The following is a 21,288-nucleotide window of genomic DNA, read 5'->3' on the forward strand; positions in this document are numbered from 1 at the left end:
ATCGATACATCGATACAATAGTTTTCCCAAACAGCTGATGCGCTGCACACACCATTTAATTCCGATAAGAAACTTGCACGAAAAATTAGGTAAAATAAACTAGTCGAAGTAACTAGACCCATTAAACACAAGCGGCAGTCTCCAATACAGTTGGCGTCCAAGTAACTGAAGATCTCAGCGGGATACGAGCTTAGCAAACACAATGGCAAGTAAACAAAGAAGCCATATCAGTGTTGGAGCGCAGCAGCAGCAGCCTCCGCCCATCACTTTTCTGTTCCCCATTCCAATCAAGCCGAGCCATAACTGATTTGCATACCAACAGAGTTACGACGACGACGACTACCCAGCGGACACATTCCCGAAGGATTTCGGATATGGCACCTACAACCAGGATGGCCTGGAAATGGAGCCCAATTCGACGGGCAGCAGCGAGACGAAACCACGTATTTTACTTATGGGACTGCGCAGATCGGGCAAGAGTTCAATTCAAAAGGTCGTCTTCCACAAGATGTCGCCCAATGAGACGCTCTTCCTCGAATCGACGAGCAAAATCGTCAAGGACGATATCAACAATTCCAGCTTTGTGCAGTTTCAAATTTGGGACTTTCCTGGCCAAATCGATTTCATAGAGCCCACCTTCGACTCGGACATGATCTTTGGTGGCTGTGGCGCCCTGGTATTCGTCATTGATGCCAAGGACGACTACAACGAGGCCCTGACCAAGTTCAAAAACACAGTGATAAAGGCCTACAAAGTGAACCAGCGAATCAAGTTTGAGGTCTTCATACACAAAGTGAGTTCAGATACGGCTGCTTATCAAGGCAGCTGCTTAATTCCCACTACCTACCAATCCCACTCCACTGCCCGCAGGTTGACGGCATAAGCGATGATTCAAAAATGGAATCGCAACGTGATATACATCAGCGGTCATCGGACGACCTAAGCGAGGCTGGTCTCAATCAGATACATCTGAGCTTCCATCTAACCTCCATATACGATCACTCGATCTTCGAGGCCTTCTCCAAGGTGGTGCAGAAACTGATTCCACAGCTGCCGACTCTGGAGAACCTTCTCAACATCTTCATACCGGTTAGTCATTTCTGTAGTTTATGGGAGAAACCAACCCAGTTCTTATAAACCAACCATTTGCAGAACTCTGGCATCGAGAAAGCCTTTCTCTTTGATGTGGTTTCCAAAATCTATATTGCAACGGACTCTTCACCTGTGGATATGCAAACCTATGAGCTGTGCTGCGACATGATCGATGTGGTGATCGATCTGTCCAGCATATATAGGTATGTTCTCTTTCGATAAATATCCACTTGCTTGTCGATGATATAGGCCCATGACCACATTACATTACAGCTCGGAGGAGACCGCCTTCGACAGTGGCAGCTCTAGTCTCATCAAGCTGAACAACAACACGATACTCTATCTGCGGGAGGTGAACAAGTTCCTGGCCCTGGTCTGCATACTGCGCGAGGAGAACTTCAATCGTCAGGGAGTCATTGATTACAACTTCATCTGCTTTCGCGACGCCATCAGCGAGGTATTCGAGCTGCGCCTCAAGTGGCAAAAGCAGCTGGAGAACAATGAGGATGAAGATCTGGCCGACGAGCACGCACTGATTCGCCATGGCAATGACGCAGCTGTGGTTACCTAAAGGAAGTCGATTAGCTGCTTCCTTCATTTTACTCCTTTGCTCCCACGATGAACCCAGAACCAATTTCTTAACACTTATATTCTGTGGACACTTTGATTCCAATTTTTTATGTTTCTTTTCCGTTATTTCTAGTGTTTCCCGTGTTAATTGATATGTTTAGTCTCTATAATACTTCAAATCAGCGTAAGCCAAGCAGTTGAAATTGATAATATTACTAATAAATAATATGTATATTTTTAAAAGAAAACTGAATCTTTTCATTTATTGCTCTGCGCAATTAAATTAAATTTGTTTTAAATCTGATTTCTTTCTGATTGTTGATTTAAAATATTTTCCCAAAAATACCTGTAAAATTCGATTACTACATAGCCGATATATGTATCGATGTATAATATGCAAGCGTGCTGCCATCGCTAATCAGCTGATACCGCGCTCAAGTTTCTCCATTTCTCCGGGCGCTCAGGTTCGTTTCGTTTATCTCCGTCGTTGAGCAGGCAAAAAGTGCAATAAAATACCTGAAAGGTTAAATAAATAACGCGTGATTAGCAAAACCTTGTGTAGTGACGAATCGCCAAAATCTGGAGTCTTTCCATTAAGCTCGAATCGTGGTTTGAGTTGCGAAATCTAATAAAAAAAAGAAGAACCCTGGAAAGTGGTTGGTTTAATGTGTGTGTATTTAGCGAGCACTAAAAACCAGTTGGTTCGGTGAAAGAGATTCAATAACGTGTTAAAAAAAAGAACAAATTGTTTTGTGTGTGTGTGTGTGTGTGTGTGCGAGCAGCAGCAACAACAACCACAACCTGGTCTGGGCTCTGAGTGTCTGATACGAGTACGTCCGCTTTCCTCGCTCATTAGCGGTGCTTTCTCGCGCCCAGGAGAGTCAAAGTCAAGTGGAAGTCGGAAAACCTACAACTACGGCACCAGGCACCAGCCAAAGCAATTATTGGCGAATTGATATACGCAGTCAAGTGCAGTCTAAGAGGAGGAGCATCACCATCAGCAGTAGCAGTAGCGGCAGCAGGTGCGTAATGCAACCAACTTTCGATATTGACGTCTGATCTGGTCTTGGCTGTCTCTGTCTCTTGTCTCCATATCTGCCTGGTGCTGGTGCGTGGTGGTGTCTGCTTATACATACAAATTGGTTTCTATTTTACTATTTTCCTTTGTGGCAGCAGCAGCATCTTTGGCATTCATTCATTTGCCTAACATATAATTTTTAGCAGCAAACAAATAAAGTGAAAGGTGCTTGGTGCTGGCTGGGCATACATTTTCCCATCTTTTGTGTAAATATTAGTCATGTGATTTCCCCCTACTCCCCCTTCACCACCCACCGCCGCAGAGCACATTTAACATGTAATTCCGTTCTGCAATGGAACCTCTGGAAATCGTTGCAATTTCACTAGTTTATCGATTTTTGACAGCTGCTACAGTACCACAGCTCTCCCCGTCCAGGGCGTGTCACGTTTGCCAGTTAATTATTAACTTTAGTCGCTGATGGACAAGTGTTTTTCCACCGCCTATGGGTAAAAAACCACACCCCACTTATGTCATGTCATACTCTCCACTAGGAGAACCTCGTGGACAGCGGAAATGATTTCATCCATCAGACCAACCAACCAACCCCCGAAAAAACACGCCATAGTTTATTCCTATGTAACAGACATGCAGCCAAAACAATGTTTTGGCCATTCCCTGCCTCAAGTCTATGCATATTCTTGTTTATGTTGCAGATTGAGGTTGGGGTCTCTTGGTCTTTTCGGGGTGCCGGCTGTCTACGACAACTGCGTCGTCGCACCAAAAATTCCCTTTTGTTGGGGTGTAAAAGCACGTTTTTCTTCTGCTGCTCACCAATTTCACGGCCAAATTGATTTTCCAACATCGAAATGAAGGAAAAGTAAAATTACAAAATACTGCTTGCGCAGCGAGACCGTGATGGTATGGACGGCCATAAAATAATAACGAATATAAAAAGAAAAATATTTCACACAAATGCTGCTGGGCATTTCATTTTCGCAGCCAGCACGCACATCCAAATAGTAATTATTACAACTTTTCATTGTTGTGTGCCTGCTGTCTAACTCCCAATGAATTCTGTCTGGCCTGGCCTGGCCCATCCATCGGTGCTGTCTTGGACAAGAGCACGTGCCTCTACGCACAGAGAAATTCTCAGGTTCTTTGTGGGAGAGTGGGGGCGACGAAAGATCCAAGCATGACCAAAGAAACTCAAGACTTGGGCAATTTGTAGGCACATTAAATTGTTAACAAACCGTGAAGTTGGTCAGTGTGCTCCAAACGAAAAGAAATGCAAATGCAAAGCAGGGTTTTGTGGCTTAACAGTTTTGGCAGAGGAACGAGAGAGAGAGAGTAACCGTTAGGTTTGTGAGAGGAACTCGGAAATTGTCTTGATCGATTACCCACAAAGAGAGATGATTGTAATACCCTTTAAATCCTCTCTCTACCAAAGTCCTCTCCGTCTTCTTCCTTGTGTTTCTTTCTGTCTCTCTCTGTCTTCCGCCTGGGTTACCTTTTGCCGTTCCATTCCTCGTAACAGTTGTTTTCGTACGTGCACATCGCATAGGCTCTCTGATACTCTCTTCCCCTGGTGCATCGATGGCTGTCCCATTGTTGTTGCTGATTCTCTCCGCTCTCCAAGCGGAAGCTACTCCATTTATGTAAATTGCTTGCGTGACATTTCAATACTCGGCGTATTTTATGAAAAGCGGCAGCGCAGCGCCAAGAATCGGCTTCATTGTTGGATTGAGAGTCGGAGCGGAGCCAGGCCGGGGGTTGCCATGCCAACTGCCCGACTGTTCAGTGCTCAGGCGCTGGCATTGTCATGTCATGTTCGTAATCAGTTTAACTGTGCTTTTTATGGCCCGCTCTTTACGTTTCTTCTGCGCATTCATATGTGTAATATCACTGCAATTACGTTTTTCCTATAAGTAGGGGATCATGCACTACTCGTACTTGAAAAGAACTTGAATGAATCTCCGTTGAATTCAATTATAAAACCTTTTAATTTGCTCATCTCTTCACTGAATTAAATTGCTACGCCTTTTCTTATTTCTTTTAAAGGAATTTTGCCAAGACATTAAGGTTGAAAGGCGCTGCTGCGTGTTTGGTAATTTTGACCCAAAACAGTCTTGGCTACGGATCTTTTTTTGTTTTGGGGCTATAATTCGTTTGCTTAATTTGCTCATTCGTGCCCGGGGTTCAGCGAGGTGAAACGGTTAAATTTTTTCAAAACTGCTCCAGTATTTTCTATCTCTGTGTGTGTGTGTTGTGTGGTCTCTGCATGTGTTCATTGTTATTTCGGTGTTCCACCGCCTCCGCACACCGCCCCTCTGGCGTTTGTTATGCTCTCTAGGCCCTAGTGCTGGTGCTCTGCTCCACATAAAGGGTGATTCGATACGTCAGCACAGGCACAGGCACAGCGCTGTATGGCTGGTAGGGCTGCAATGCAAATGAACCTGAGCCGAGTTCAGTGCACTGGATCACGGCATCACCACTATCGACATTGGGTTTAGTTTTTACGTTTTTTTTTGGGTAGGGAAAAGGGCAAACCCCAATAAGCGGTCATAGCGAAGGTAAAATGTCAGCAAAGTATGAATAATGCACTGAAATATATGTATACTTGAGTAGTTACAAACAAAAACTAAACAAAATTGTGTAAGTCGTGTCTGTAAATGCTAAAATAAAAAAAACGGTGAATAAATTATAGGTTTTTTTTGGTTCCTCTACGTCAAACAATAGTGTTTGAAAATTATTAAGATGCGATTATATGGGGTACAGTAAAATTATTACCCTTCTGATTGTGTTTACTCGTACCATTATCCGTCTCGTATAATCTGAGTCATCTGTGGAAATTAAGATTTCTTTACTCCGGTACAGTAAAGGCTCTCTTAGCCAGACTTCTCCCGTAATGATATCCCAATGTTGTTACATCGAACTCCAACTTTCACTTTACATATACAAATACATACATATATACATATAGTATCCTCCACTAAAACTAGCACACACATACGTATAAATTTGTTTGTCCCCGAAGCCCCAATATTACCCCTCATTTTGCATCAGCTCAATTTTCTGCTTTGCCAACAAAATGTTGACTTTTGGAATTAAATTTCACCGTTGCCAAAGATCATAAGTCCGCTGGATCTCTGCCTTCCGCTGCCCCTTCCCTGCAGCACCGTTGCCGGCGAATTTTGTGGAGTCGCAAAAATTGACCTAGTCAACGAAATGCTCGATCCCCAGCGACACACTCCCTCACCCTCTTGCCCCTCTTATACCATGCTATCTTTCTCGGAGCTCTCTTGCGAAGCTTTTCATATGTGTAGCTTTTATTCAATTTTCTATTTGCTAAAAGAGAGCTCTCTTAAATTGTAAAGCTTTTTTCTCTTTGGTTTGTGCTCTCTTAATTGCTATTTGGCATTGAATGCTAAAAGTTTGTTGATACGATAAACATTTAAAAAGAAATATCCAACCTTTGGGTTTCCAAGGCTCTCAAAATATAGACCCACACTTTTTTGGGGATGAATGAATATAATATATTATACATACATAAGTACAAATATATGTACATTCTTATGTACTTTGTATGAATATTTTAAATGTAGAAGATACAACAGAATTTTTCTTTGTGGGTTCCGGAAATGCAACGATATTGCATTCCGTCAATGAAATAATCATTATTTTCAGCATATTCCCCATTATTCCCCAGCGCAAAATATTCGCCAGCATTTTCAGAGCTCTGTTTGAAATTCGGGATCGACATTTAATTTTGCTTGCGGCAACCCTATGATTAGATTATAACGAGTAAACATTCTTTTGAAGATAACCCAACAATGTTTACCTGGTTTACTCCAATATGCTTATAGGTTTATAACCCAGTCGTAGTTTAATCAATATACAGCTAAGAAATAATGGCTATTCAAGGTTAAAGGTAAAGCCATTTAGTTTCTTTTTATGCAGATGCCCTTGAACTTAAAGCTGTTTATTTCAATAAGTAATTGATTCCTGGTTCTGGGGTTCCGTTGATATCAGATATCAGCCCCGCTATACGACAGCAGCATCAAAAAACAATTCCCATCCCTTGGAATTGTAAATTGTAAACACATTGCTGAACCTCTCTATCGCTATCCAATTCCCCCACACAAGTCGCCTTTTCGATTGTATAAATGTTTTTATGGCTTTGTTTTCGTGAAAGTTCATTAAGAAAGAAACAAAACTATAGTGTACAGAACCCACTCAGCGACTTTTAATTAATCCATAAATTACAACAGCTTTGAATGAAAAATACAAAACAGAATTGAAATGATCATTCACTATAGATAAGAGTGCCCCACGAGCGCTTTTGCCACACGTAGTATCTACATAATTCTGATGTTTACACTTTGCTCTGCTACCAGTTCGGTGCCTGTTGTTATTTTTAAGCGCACGTTCTTCTGTAGCCTGAAAAAAGTTCATTTGTTATTGTTTACAGCGAATTACAGATCTTCTATGTATCCACAACACTCGGGGGGAGCGTCGAGCCCACGGCGGCGACCAATCAGAGGCGGGTAAACAAGTTGGAATAGAACAACAGATACAGATACTCGTATTCGGCAGGGGGAACGGGCAAACAGCTGGCGATGCGGAAGCGTATTTAGTTGTTTACGCTTTATTCAAAGCAAAGCAATTAACCCACAATTATGAAATCGCCAGAGAGAAAACTATCTAACGGGGGTATTGATCGGTTAAACAGCATTTGAGGAGAGATCAATCGATCCTCGCAATGTGGAATTTCCCTTCCCACTAATGACCCTGCGTCGCATAATTTATGATACCTCTGGCCATACATATGTATGTACATACTGGTATATATTTTTTGTAGCTCGTTATCGATGGCTTTTTGTGTTTAAAAATTTGTTGAAATTCGCATAAACTTTTTTGCCGCTAATCTTGAGAGGAGAGGCCATTGATCGCACCACACCGGTTTTTGCTCTTCGAAGGGGGCCTGCCTTGCCGGCCCTCCCCTGCCCACTTCCGCATAAGTTTCTAGGCTTTATGGCACTGCGTAAATCGTTTCAACGGTACGAGTATACCATGAATATGAAGCTGAAACTACGAGTATTTCTATGTATTCTTTGCACCGAACCATTCAGAATCAGATCGGCTAAGGCGCGAGCGACTCACGCGCTCTCAACTATTTCGACCTTGATGCCGGCGGTGGGTTATCTATCCATCCACTCGGCTCGCAGCTAGAAATAGTTGTTTTGCTCATGAATAAAATACATATATTACATGGTGGAAACAACTCTCCTCCACACAAACATACGAAAACAAACTCGTATATGTGTGTACGTTTGTATTTGACTATGGGAATACATACATACATATCTATCAATTAAGGGGCTCGTCTCAAGTTGTTTTTCCTTAGATGGGACAGATCAAGCAGGCAAAAGAGCAGCTCTGCTGGATCAATGTTCTACACATTTATTTAGATTAATTAAGCAATGAAGATGCCTTCTTTAAAGCCGTGTATGTACTACAGAGCACTCTCCCTATCTGAAAGCAAATCAAAGAATGCCTTTCACTATCATTTACACATCACTGGGCCTATATTTGTTTTGAGAATTTCTTTGGTTTATCAAAATTATCAGTTTATTGTATTGTAACTGTATTTATCCTGGACCTGGACCCTGGACCTGGATCTGGATCTGGATCATATCCACAGACGACAGAAGCGTGTACGTACATTAGTACAAGTGGAGAGGCATCCAGAGGGCGGAAGGTTCATGAACTCCCCTCCTCGATGAGGGCGCGACAGACAGACATTTCTTTCCTATTAAGCGGAAGTGGTAAGGGGGCAAATAGAGACAGAGAGAGATAGTGTGTGTGAGTGGAGTGTGTGCTGCACACAGCTGAATGCCAACGATTGAGTGATGATGGTCGCTTCAAGCTGATGGCCTGGCATTTACGAGTAACTGCAGGTTCAGTACACATTGACGAACTACTACGGGCGGACGTTTTGCAGGCAGATAAAGAGTCCGTCACATACATACAATATATCTCTTATCTTTGCCGTTCTCTTATCAGGCATTTCGTCAATCTTATCGCTACAAAGCAAAAACAAAACAAACAAAAAGTACTCAAATACTTTGTGTGATAGTGATAGAAATTTGTTCAATTCCAATGTGACTTTCCGCCGTTGAATTCGATTTGCTTGCTGCTGCTGCTGGTGCGTGTTCCAGACTGGGTAATATTCCAAATTTGTCTCATAATTCCAGTGATTAATTACCGTTAAAGTTTGTGCCTAATTCGAGAGAGAGAGACAGAGAGAGAGAGAGAGCGCGCGCAGCAGCTGTTAATTTAGGAGCACTGCCTCTCGTGCACAACATAACCTCAATGTGTAATCACTTTTCGTGTGACTAATTTAATATTTTTTAAACAAGCGATAAGCAGAGTAATCATAGTCCCCAATTATCAACTTAATATATCAATAATCAATCAGATATTTAGACCTTATGGAACGATCTGAGTCATCCCTCGTAGTGTAACGTATAAGGCACGTTTCCTGTTGGAAATTTACGACTTTTGAGTAAACCGATTAGATAAACACCAACAAATGTACATACATACATATATTTGGCTATGTTATGGTTATGGGTACTTCACTGTACAGTGTTCACTTTGTATAAACGTTGACTAACCCGTAACTGCCACACCTACTCACATCAGTATAGAACATCTACTACCACATTGAATCGAGCATTGAAACGCCTAATCCCAAGAGATCCCACACCTTCTTCTACGCACACAGATCCAAGAGCAAGGTAACAGGATACGAGGATACATGCCAAAGGATCGTAATATACCATACAATCGGACAAATTTCTGAGAAACCAGGACCAGAGGACACCACCAGCTATGCCGCTCTTCACGAGGAAAACCTCCAAGCCCGGATCTGCAGCAGATAATACCTCACAGATCAGCAACAATAGTGATGGGGGCAAGGGGCGTGCCTCTGGCGTACCCGCCAACATCCAGAACAACAATAACAATAACAACAACAACAGCAACAGCGCCGACTACACGAAGCCCCCACTGGTGTTCCACTGTCAGCTGGCCCACGGCAGCCCCACGGGCCTCATCCATGACTTCTCGAGCGTGCGAGAGCTGTACCAGAAGATCGCCGAGTGCTTCGACATCTCGGAGAAGGACATCCTGTTCTGCACGCTCAACTCGCACAAGGTGGACATGGCCCGGTTGTTGGGCGGGCAGATCGGGCTGGATGATTTCATATTCGCCCACCGCAAGGGCCGGCCCAAGGAGATCGAGATAGTCAAGTCGCAGGAGGCCCTCGGACTGACCATCACCGACAATGGGGCCGGCTACGCCTTCATCAAGCGCATCAAGGAGGACTCGATCATCGACCGCATCGAGCACATCTGCGTGGGCGATCACATCGAGAAGCTGGATGGCCAGAATATGGTGGGCAAGCGGCACTACGAGGTGGCCCGCATGCTCAAGGACATTCCTACGGGCGATACCTTCACACTGCGCCTGGTGGAGCCCGTGCGGAGCGGTTTCCAAGGCATAGGGCCGCGCAGTCAGTCACGCGCCGCGGGCAGCGCTGGCGGTGGACGCAACTACGGCAGTGGCAAGGAGACGCTACGCTTCAAGGCCAATGGAAATGCACAGATCGAGCCGAAGTTCGATGAGGCCACGGTGGCCGGGATCGATGCCATCAATAATCTGCTCGAGTCCTTTATGGGCATCAACGACACGGAGCTGGCGTCGCAGATCTGGGATTTGGGAGACAACAAGTCCAACTCGATGGACTTTGCCGAGTCCATTGACAACTCGGACCTCGAGTCCTTTGGCTTCACCGACGACTTCATTATCGAACTCTGGGGTGCTATAACGGATGCCCGCCGCAAGTCCACGACCAGCCCCAAGTAGGGACCCGAAGGTTGGGATGTGGGAACTATTGACTTGTTTGGGAACCAATAAAAAAAAACAATACAGAAACCATTAGAGAAACTAAGAGCTAAGCCACAAGCCTAAGCAGAAGAGCCTTTTCTGTTATTCTTATTCTCAAATATTGCTATCATTAATATGTGTTTTGATTAAAGTTAGTTGCATACATATTTACTGTATACAGTACTCTACCACATCGTATCCATATAGCCTGCATGTGTCGTCTGCCTTTGCCAATTATTTTGTATTTGTATCACGATAAAGTTAAAGTATTTATTATGTAGAAGAGAAGAACGAAAAAAGGATGGATGGAGTAATCTAGAGTATATTCGTATATTTTTGTACAACTTTTTACATGTATGTAAATATTTTTCATGCGTTTAATTACTATATATATTCAGTAGATTTATCATTTAATTGTTTTATGAATAAATTTAAATTATTTAAATTATGAATCACCTTCCTCCTCTTGGCTTTATTCTTTATTATTAGTTTTTTTTTCAGTTTTTATAGTACTATTATTGTTTTTTGGGCTTGTTTATTTGTCAAAGAATCTTAAAATTATATTTTGTGTTCGTAAATACAAGCATTGGCCTATGCGACTTATTGGCACTCATCAGCAATTTGTAGAGACAGACAGACAGACACTCTGTGAAAATATTCCACAGTTCGAAATGGTGACGAATGGTTCCTCTTTTCTTTTATACAATACATGCTTTGACCATGGGCCAATTCAGGCGGCACTCATTAGTAGTCGAATTCTATTGCTCAAAGTTTGTATAATACGTATAAGTGGAACATTTCCTGTATAATCGGAGATCAAAGCAATGGTGGGGTAAACAACTGGAAGTGACGTACATACATGGACAAATCACCCGACAAACGACACGATTTAATTTGTTTACGAGTGCATTACAAGAATATGCAGTAAAAGCTCTCTCGCTTGCAACAATAGCAGCAACAACACATCGTGAGCAGGAACAGCTGCGACGATCGCAGCGAGCAGCTGATAAGCACAGTTATTAAATCGCTCGCAGCCAGAGAGAAAGAGTGAATAAAGCAGCTGCTGTATATAATATATGTATTTTGTATATCGGTACATAGCCATAGCAACCAACAACTGCAAGTTACATGACTTTCCGGTTTTACCTGTTTTCGTTTTGCCGAGCTTTTGCTCTTAAATAACAAGCATTTCGCTCTCTATCTGGTCTGTCCCTCTCTTGCTCTCTCGCTATACACGCACACATGCACAAGCAGGTGCTTAATTCGATTAACTGAACTTTGCTGTCGCTCAGTTCTGCCCCAGCAGTCGTCGGAGCAACAAACTAAAAATCTACAACTGAAAACGAGCAGCAGCACGCAGTGGAGAATACCACTAAAAACATTGTGAAATTACAAGAAACATACGTGTATTGCCAGTCAAGTGAACGAAAAATAGTCAAAGTGCTGGAGGAAATAGAGTGAGACTTTGATAGTTTCTCGCTAGTGTTTTCAAGGGCACAAAACAAAACAATACGGCACAGCACACTCTGCTGCGCTGTTGAAAACTGAATTGAAACCATAATAAAATACGTATTTTCAAACACACCGCAGCCAAGGTATTGAAAATGCAAATGACATAGCAAATAAGTGAAATAAATTTTCCATTATACTAGAGATGATTTCGAGAACATACATACGTCTGCATTCGGGACCGCCACAGAATTCTTGGCAAGCACCTATATTTATGTAGACTTTGGGACCCACGTTTGTTTTTGTTTGCCCGCGCGCGCGTCTCTTTCGTTGTGCATTCTGATTCTTCCGAGTGTTTTCTGGACTTTGATCGTGACTCAACAGAACCCCAGACCAGACCCCTACAAATAATAGAACTCAAATAAACACTGAACTCTGGGCATGTGATTACCGCTGGCAACGCCATTTGATCAGTTTTAAACAGAAAAAAGAAAACAAAAACCAGACAAGCTTTTAAATTTTTGCAAAAATCTCTCACTGCACATTGCAAAGTTGCATTGCACTTGGAACTTCTTTATCTTCTGCAATTGAGTCAGAGTCGGAGCTCTGTCGAAATGCGACTCCTTTGTCTTTTCTGTGCTGTGAGTGGAATGGATAACATAACGAATTCCCGCTTGCATTTGCCTTTGTCTGCAACTCCCGGCACTTCTTTTCAAGCCCCAATTCCCTCTCTCTCCCCCCCCCCTCTGCGACTGGTGCCTTTTTCTTGGGTTTCCATAGCCATCGAACTTTGTTTTGATTGCTCTACGCAGGTGAAAGTGAGGCAGGGCCGCCGGCCCACAACGCGTGACAGATGGCGTGATCTGCTATGCTGTGATGTGATGTCTGCTCTCCCAGTGTCTCGTTTCGGGAGCACAGCTTACAATACAATCGATTATAGTATGAGAAGTACAAATTTTGGCACTTGCATTGCTTTGCTTATCATTCTGATTAGGCATTAATCTTTGCCAGGTTGTTGGCTGGCTGGCAAGTACAGAAAAGTGTACAACCATTGTTTTAATGATGGGTTCGCTTGATGGACATTGAACTCCATTCCGTGCTTGAGTGTCTCGCTATTTTTGTGTTTATTGCTTTTTGCTTCTTTTTTTTCTGTGAATGTAGATTCATTTATTCGATGTGGAAGTCGCGTGATGTTTTCCCTGCTGTGCTATGATTAATACACACGCAGGAATACATTCTGCTAAATGTATATTTACTTCATGTTTTATCACGCCACTGGAGTACATACATACATACGCGAATGGGCGACCACAGCTGATAAGAGGGGCTTTTACAACACCAATTCGATGGGAATGAAAACTCATAAATACTCATAAATAGTTTTGCCACAGATGGCATAACTGTAGCAGATAGTCGTCGCGGGGTCCTACCTTGAACTTGTCGCAATACATGATTAAACAAAGGCTGTGTTCCTCCCCACCTCACGCATACCACCCCTTTAGATGAGAATGGTGGGGGCGGGCAACATGTCGTGGGATGTGTGAGCCTTTTGCATCTCTGCCGCCTATCCGCCATTCAAACACACACCTTGACTTTGAGCGCACTCAACGAAAAAAGCAAGAGCAAAAAAAAAAGCTAAAAATAATTAAATGCAAATGTTTGTCTGTTTTGGTGGGCATTGTTACGGCTTCAAAGCCGCCAAAGGATGGCCTGCACTTGCACTCTGATGCAATTTGTCTATTTTGAATGCGTTGCCAACCGGGGGAAGAATAAATGTCGGCAATAAGCGATGCTGATTACTCATACTCATATTTTTAATTTTGCATTACCTTTTACAGTTGCCATAATTCAGCGCGAGGGTCCAAAGTGCCGGGCAGAACAAACCCGGAGCTGGTTCCGTCGCCAATAAGCGGCGTATTTGACCGCCTGCCAATAAAAATGGCCGCCATATAAAAAACTACAGGGAACACACACAAACAGCAGCAATACACAGTCTTCGCCATATATAGGTGCGATTGCGATTAGACAAGAAGATTGGAACAAGGCCAACCACAAGAGAGGACAGAGAAGGAGCAAGAATAATCATCAGCCCCAAAAGGAACGGAAGTCCATTCAGACCAAAGATGAACAGCCTGGCGCGCGTCTTTAGCAACTTCCGGGACTTCTACAACGACATCAATGGAGCCACCTTGACGGGGGCCATCGATGTGATCGTGGTGGAGCAGAAGGACGGCGAGTTCCAGTGCTCGCCCTTCCATGTGCGCTTCGGCAAGCTGGGAGTGCTGCGTAGTCGCGAGAAGGTGGTAAGTAGATCCTCAACCCGAAATTGCCACCCTGCCACCATCAATAATCGATGATGGACTTTCCACAGGTGGATATCGAGATCAATGGCGCACCCGTGGACATTCAGATGAAGCTGGGCGACGCGGGCGAGGCCTTCTTTGTGGAGGAGTGCCTTGAGGATGACGATGATGAGCTGCCAGCGAATCTGGCCACATCGCCCATACCATTGAGCTTCATGAATCTGCGGGAGCATGGCAACGACACCATGGAGGACATCAGCGGTGTGACAGCCGACAAGTAAGTGGAGCCCAAAAGCCCAAAGCAGATTCACGCCAGCGCTAGACTCATTTGCCATCTCATTTTAGAAACGCTAGTGAGGAGCTGCAGATTCCCCTGCCCCTGCCGCGACGCAACTCCATCGACTTCTCCAAGGAGGAGCCCAAGGAAGCGGCCGCAGATGGCAAACATTTCGAGAATCAGGCCTCGGACTACACGATGCGCAGGTAGACAAGGGCTTCTCAGACAAGGGCTTTCCCGAGCAGGCCAGGATAATCAATTTGGACTATTTTTAATCCCGAACAGGCACACGGACAACACACTGGAGAGGCGCAATCTGAGCGAGAAGATCAAGGAGTACACCACACAGAAGATTCGTCAGGAGTGGGCGGAGCACGAGGAGCTCTTCCAGGAGAAGAGCGAGAAGAGGCCAGCCGAAGCGGAGCCCGAGGCGGTGAAGGAAGTGGAGAAGGAGCAGCCCCAGCCCGATGTTACCGTCTCATCGGTGGCGCCCAGCGAGGTCGCCAAGGATCCCAAGGACGCCGCCAAGGATGTGTCCAAGAGCAAGACCAAGAAGCGGCGCAAGAAGACGCAGATGAAGAAGAACGCACAGCGCAAGAATTCCTCGAGCAGCTCTGTGGGTAGCGCTGCCGGCGGCGACATCAACACCACCACCACCACCACCGCGGGCGTGGCCACAGTGGCAAACATTGATGAAGGCGATGCCCCAGCTAGTTCCATCGCCGCCAACAACTCTGCCAACTCATCCTCAAACGACGAGCTGCCCTCGGCCCCATTGCTCACGGCTCACACCGGGGACGACAGCGCGAAGATTGAGCTGTTGCACACCACCCCAATCCCAGCGCTGAAGCAGCATCTTGACCTGGACATTCACTTCTTCAGCGACACTGAGATCACTTCGCCATCGGGCGGCGGTGCCAACCGTCCCTCCAGCCCCATCCAGAGCGACAGCGAGCTGGAGACAACGATGCGGGCGCGGGACCAGCGCCAATGCGGCGACGAGACGAACGCCACCAATTGGAATTGGGGCGAGCTGCCCGACCAGGCCAAGACAGAAGCCATCAGTGAGGCCGATGCGCAGCAGGTCGACCGACACTCGATGCTCAGCAGCATGTTCAGCTTCATGAAGAAGGCCAATCGGCTGCGCAAGGAGGTTGGCAACGAGGCGGGGGACATCTATCTGTCCGACCTGGATGGCTCCATGGACCCGGAGATGGCGGCCCTTTACTTTCCCAGTGCCAAGTTGAAGGAGTCCTCGCCGGCCACGGCCCTGGAGGAGGACCGGGAGAGCGGCAACGGGACCAGCCTACCGCACTCGCCCAGCTCCCTGGAGGAGGGCCAGAAGAGTCTGGACTCGGACTTTGATGAGAGCAAGCAGCAGCGTGACAAAAAGTAAACACCATTTTCCCCTGGGGCAGCTCAGTCAGAGATTAATCGCTGCCATTCTTCTTGTGTGTTGCAGATATTTGGACTTTGTGGCCATGTCCATGACTGGCATGCCAGAGCACGGAGGACCCCCCTCGGAGGAGGAATTTGACCGGCATTTGGTCAGCTATCCGGACGTAAGTATTCCACCCCTCCGCCCACCCAACGGCTCTTCGCTGTGCTCTGTGTTTAAATCCGCTGCACTTCACTGCTGCACCTGCACCGCCTCATTGCCTGTTGCCTCGTTGCATCCGTTTAACAAGTCTTTACATCTCTACCCATGCCATGCCCTCATACGAATCGCCTGTGCCTCTCAGGTGTGCGCAAATCCCAGTCTGTTCTCATCGCCAAACCTAGTCGTACGTCTAAATGGCAAATACTACCCCTGGACGGCTGCATGCCCCATTGTCATGACAATGATCACCTTCCAGAAGCCACTAACCGATGTAAGTCTCTCCGTCGTACCTCCTATATCTGTGTGTCTCCTGCTCTTGCTCCTCCCTGTGCTAATGGTTCCCCCGCAACTCTGCTCTGCTCCTCAGGATGCCATTGAACAGCTCATGTCGCAAACAGTCGAGGGCGATAAGCCCGAAATTCCCGAAGCTGTCCAGGCCGGGCCGGCGGGTCAGACAAAGCGCTACTGGTGGAGCTGGAGGCGCTCACAGGAGGCAGCGCCCAATCGTGTCAGCCACGGCATGGGTCTCGGCAAAGACGAGAAAGGTGAGAGCCCCCAAACTGACCCCGGAATTGGAATTATATTTTCCCCTCCCCCAACAGATGGTGAACAGGCTGCTGCAGTGGCGACGCAAACCTCGCGACCACTCTCCCCCACGGACATTAGCGAGCCGACGCCAAGCAAGAGCGACTCTCTGGCAGAGAATGCAGAGAACACATCGGCACTGGTGGACAACCTCGAGGAGCTGTCGATGGCCTCCAACAAGAGCGATGAGCCCAAGGAGCGCTACAAGAAATCCCTGCGCCTTAGCTCGGAAGCCATTGTAAGTACTCGAGATTAATTGCTAATCGATCGACCATTTTCGTTAATTTCTTGTTTGTTTTGCAGAAAAAACTAAACCTCAAGGAGGGCACTAACGAGATCGAGTTCAGCGTGACGACCGCCTACCAGGGAACGTCGCGCTGCAAGTGCTATTTGTACCGGTGGAAGCACAACGACAAGGTGGTGATCTCGGACATTGATGGGACCATTACCAGGTCCGATGTGCTGGGCCACATATTGCCGATGGTCGGCAAGGACTGGGCCCAGCTGGGTGTGGCACAGTTGTTCTCGAAGATCGAGCAGAATGGCTACAAGCTGCTCTACCTGTCGGCCCGTGCCATCGGCCAGTCCCGACTGACACGCGAGTATCTGCGCTCGATCAGGCAGGGGAATGTGAAGCTGCCCGACGGGCCGCTCCTGCTGAATCCCACCTCCCTGATATCGGCATTCCATCGCGAGGTAATCGAGAAGAAGCCTGAGCAGTTCAAGATCGCCTGCCTGTCGGACATTCGTGATCTCTTCCCCGACAAGGAGCCCTTCTATGCCGGCTACGGCAACCGGATCAATGTAAGTGGAAGGAGCCAACCATCACACCACCCCACCCCACCAGTGACTGTGGCTGCTGACACCGCTCTTTAATCTTCTTTTCAGGATGTGTGGGCCTATCGGGCTGTGGGCATTCCCATCATGCGCATCTTCACCATTAACACCAAGGGCGAGCTGAAGCACGAGCTGACCCAAACATTCCAATCCTCGTAAGTAGCGGGTGGACCCCGCCCCGACCCAACTCCATATCTGTATCTGTATCTGTTAGCTTGTATCTTTCTCCCATGCATCTGCATACCTACATATATATGTATACATATATGGTTCCGGTGTTTTTCCCCCCATAACTGATAACTGATAACTGAAAAACTCATGCCACACATTCGATAATGCAAGCGATAACGATAACGATAACCACAAGCCAATCGAAATAGTTGTATTAACTCCATCATGTAACGCCAGGTATCGCCTTCACACAGGTGTGAATGTATCCTCCTCTCTCCCTATGTCTGTGTAGTATTCATTGTACTACCCTCCTCCTACTCCTCCTCAGCCGCACCCTACTCAATCAAACAATCAATCAATCGATCGATTCAAGCATTTTTCGGTTGTCAAATTTATACAGTGGCTACATCAATCAGTCGCTAGAAGTCGACGAGTACTTTCCCCTGCTCACCCACCACGATGAGTACGAGTACCGCACGGATGTGTTCGACGATGACGAGTTGGAGGACGAGCTGCAGTTCAGCGATGACTACGATGTGGATGCAGAGCCCGAGCTCAGTGGCGACGACGATGACGATGCCCTCTATGATGATGATTTTGCCAATGAGAGTGACGCCGAACCCGGCGAACAGTCGGCAGATGTTGGCCTCATTATGCGAAGCCGGCGCGTGTCGACCAAGAACGAAGTGGCGTTGCTGCCCTCGAGCCGAGACCTAACGTGGCTAAATTCCTAGGCCATAGAACAACCATATAACCAGAAACCTGCTCTCTCTTGTGTGCAGCTGCAACGATGTTGAATGAATTGTGATAAGAGTTTTCTGAGAGAACTATCAGGAGTGTCCCTGTCCCCATGTTTGTTGTTGTTGTGTCAGGCAGTAGTTAGTGGTGTCCGGGAGCACAGCTCTCGGGCCAGTCGTAAGCTTTAAAAGTATTTTGCTCAGCCGCAGCAGATCTAAATGTTTAGCTTTAAGGAAAAAGAGCGAAACGCCGAGTACCTTTTGGATATAGTCCTATCCCACTATATCTATAGCAATATACCCAATAAACGATATCAATTTGTTCGCTGTGATGGAAAACTCTTGTTTCTGGTGGCTTCCAATCGATTGTGCGAAATGTGGCATGAGTTGTAGGTTTCCAGCAGCAAAAATCCATACTTCGATGGATGGGCTAGGCCTAGGCATGTAATCGCAATATTTATAGAACGTAGCACACGCTGAGGCGCACGATCACGCTCCCCAGTTGTGTGTTGCATACTCTTGGGGAGGCGTACAAAATTCCCCACTTGTATCACCCATTGCCTACTGCCTAGGGGCTTTATGACGTTCCCCACTCATCCGATCCCCGTCTCTCTGACATGTGTTCTTCCAGATACTGCAGCATGACGTACATTGTCGATCAGCTATTTCCCCCGGTGAAGCTCGACGAGGCCAACACAGAGTTCTCCAACTTCAACTACTGGCGTGACCCCATACCCGACCTGGTTATACCCGAGCTGGAGACGGCACTGGTGCCGCCGAGTCCCAACGTTGATAAAGCCACACTGCGACCCATTCCCGAGAAGTAGGAGCCACCATTACACTATATACATCATAAATAGATGCAAGCCACCAAGATTTATATGTACTAGTATAACTATAACACTATACAGTAGCACATGGAGCCTTTCGACATTTATTTACCTAGCTTAAAACTCTAGATGTGCTTACCACAAAAAAAAATACGTGAAATACGAGTATCGATATATCCTTTGTTTAAGCTTAGCCAGGATGCAAGATCCCCATGCCCATCCCCGCCATTTCGCCCACACCTTGGTTTGATTTTGAATTTCTTTATTTGATAAACAATTCTAGTTAAATGATTTCGATGTTACCCCTACTACATAAGTTCCTTTTGAGACTCGTGCAAGTTCTTACTTAGAGTTAAATAAGATGCAAAGATTGATTGCTTACAGAATATATACGAGTATTCCAAATGCCTGATTGGAGTTGTGATTTATGATTTATAATTTCATTATGTTTCGTATGTGATCGTTTAAAATTAGTTGATTGTGATGACGGTTTTTATTTGGAGTTTATCTGAAAACTATGCTTTATACCTACTTACTACTCCTACTACTATTATATACGAGTACGAGTATATTAAAATATGCCTAATTGATAGAGTGATTCAATTAAAAATAAATGCTTCAAATTTAAACAAAACATAACAAACTTTTCCTACAATCAGCTATGGCTCTGGTTCTGGTGCGTTTCCACAGAAGAGACGAGACAGACACCTGATCAACAGCTGTTTATGCCCTGACTGGCACTGGCAGACCACTGTGTCGACAGTTCCCATGAAAAAACTCAAATTGCAGTGGAAAATTTTCAAATGTGGGTGCAGAAATCGACGGCCAGACGACACTACTCGTCTATGATGGGGTGAGAGAGATGAGAGCCTATGTGCGTTTTGCAGGGGGCCTATAGGGGGGCCGATTTCATTTGGTAGCGTAATTTTTGCCAATTCAATTAATGCTCATTTAGTGCACGGCAGACGGTCATCAAGCAGCCCAGCATCATATTGGCATACAAAGGCATACACATAAACCACAAAGTGGACACTTTAAGTGACCGCAAATGGTCGTCTGACCACAAATTCAGTGGCTGATCGATGGAATTCGTCAAGAGGGGTGCGGGGGTCCTTAAATGCATAAATAGGATGGTTTTTGTTTGTTCTATTTTTTCTATCCTACCCATCTTTTCTGATTGTGAGCGACCAGCCCGACTAAAAACAGTCCCCGCGTCATGCTGCAGCGCCCCTCGGTCGGTTTGGCCGCATTTCTGCCTGAGATCCAGAAGTAACCGACTTGGCCTTGGATCCCAAAAGTAAAAGGTTTCCATAATAACTCATAATACCTTTGGTTTCATTTGGATCATTCGGGAACCTTCTACTGGTCCCCCATGTATCACAACCGCCGCCTATGCCAAGTACTCGTAAGTAGGAAGATTTAGCTGTGGCCCAACTGCAGAGCACACACATAGCTTTTTATGATAATAATGCTTCAACAGTGGAGAGGGGTGGGCCCGAAACAGCTGATCGGACAGCCATCTGAGGCAATACGATGCTCTGAATGTGGCATACACTCTGAAGTAATTGCAATTAGCTGCCTTCATTTGATTTCATTTATAACAAATAAATGGACATGGACATGCACATGCACATACTGCATGCTGCACAGCTCCATATACCCCACGTACTCATTCAGAATGAAGCCTTTCTGGTCTTTATGTATTTAAGGTGTTCAAGAAACTGGGGTCTTTTTGGTTAAGAGAGAACTAGGAATAGCCGTACGCATCCCTAGCTAATTAATCTCTATCTATACCATACCATATACATACATACATACATATGTCTAGATTAAAGCCTCCTTAGTTGAGCTCTACTTCAACCGAGAAAA

At 45.6% G+C, this 21,288-nt stretch overlaps 3 protein-coding genes across 10 annotated transcripts; all 3 read left to right on the plus strand.

Moving 5' to 3' along the window:
* The first annotated feature begins 25 nt into the window (after nt 1–25).
* LOC111075066 (ras-related GTP-binding protein C) lies at nt 26–1,905 on the plus strand. Its single transcript, XM_022368150.2, has 5 exons — nt 26–205; nt 323–793; nt 871–1,089; nt 1,153–1,295; nt 1,366–1,905. The coding sequence occupies exons 1-5, from the start codon at nt 203–205 to the stop codon at nt 1,661–1,663; spliced, it is 1,134 nt and encodes a 377-aa protein (XP_022223842.2). The 5' UTR covers nt 26–202; the 3' UTR covers nt 1,664–1,905.
* Nucleotides 1,906–2,594: 689 nt separating this feature from the next.
* Nucleotides 2,595–10,795, plus strand: LOC111075142 (PDZ domain-containing protein GIPC3). 4 transcript variants are annotated; one of them, XM_022368266.2, is made up of 2 exons: nt 2,595–2,684; nt 9,468–10,795. In XM_022368266.2, the coding sequence occupies exon 2, from the start codon at nt 9,575–9,577 to the stop codon at nt 10,607–10,609; it is 1,035 nt and encodes a 344-aa protein (XP_022223958.1). In that variant the 5' UTR covers nt 2,595–2,684; nt 9,468–9,574; the 3' UTR covers nt 10,610–10,795. The 4 variants fall into 4 exon arrangements, with proteins under 4 accessions (XP_022223958.1, XP_022223955.1, XP_022223956.1 ...); XM_022368263.2 differs by lacking the exon at nt 2,595–2,684 and adding an exon at nt 8,238–8,505; XM_022368264.2 differs by lacking the exon at nt 2,595–2,684 and adding an exon at nt 8,238–8,394.
* LOC111075140 (phosphatidate phosphatase LPIN2) lies at nt 2,597–20,037 on the plus strand. Of its 5 annotated transcripts, none has more exons than XM_022368259.2 (12): nt 2,597–2,684; nt 13,918–14,382; nt 14,451–14,659; nt 14,728–14,865; nt 14,945–16,051; nt 16,122–16,221; nt 16,402–16,530; nt 16,627–16,804; nt 16,862–17,082; nt 17,148–17,648; nt 17,733–17,836; nt 18,253–18,921. In XM_022368259.2, the coding sequence occupies exons 2-12, from the start codon at nt 14,203–14,205 to the stop codon at nt 18,584–18,586; spliced, it is 3,201 nt and encodes a 1,066-aa protein (XP_022223951.2). In that variant the 5' UTR covers nt 2,597–2,684; nt 13,918–14,202; the 3' UTR covers nt 18,587–18,921. The 5 variants fall into 5 exon arrangements, with proteins under 5 accessions (XP_022223951.2, XP_041447804.1, XP_022223950.2 ...); XM_041591870.1 differs by lacking the exons at nt 2,597–2,684; nt 18,253–18,921 and adding exons at nt 11,922–12,225; nt 19,221–20,037; XM_022368258.2 differs by lacking the exon at nt 2,597–2,684 and adding an exon at nt 11,922–12,225.
* The last annotated feature ends 1,251 nt before the right edge of the window (nt 20,038–21,288 follow it).

This window comes from Drosophila obscura, unplaced genomic scaffold (assembly GCF_018151105.1).
Source record: "Drosophila obscura isolate BZ-5 IFL unplaced genomic scaffold, ASM1815110v1 contig_151, whole genome shotgun sequence".
NCBI lineage: Eukaryota > Metazoa > Arthropoda > Insecta > Diptera > Drosophilidae > Drosophila > Drosophila obscura.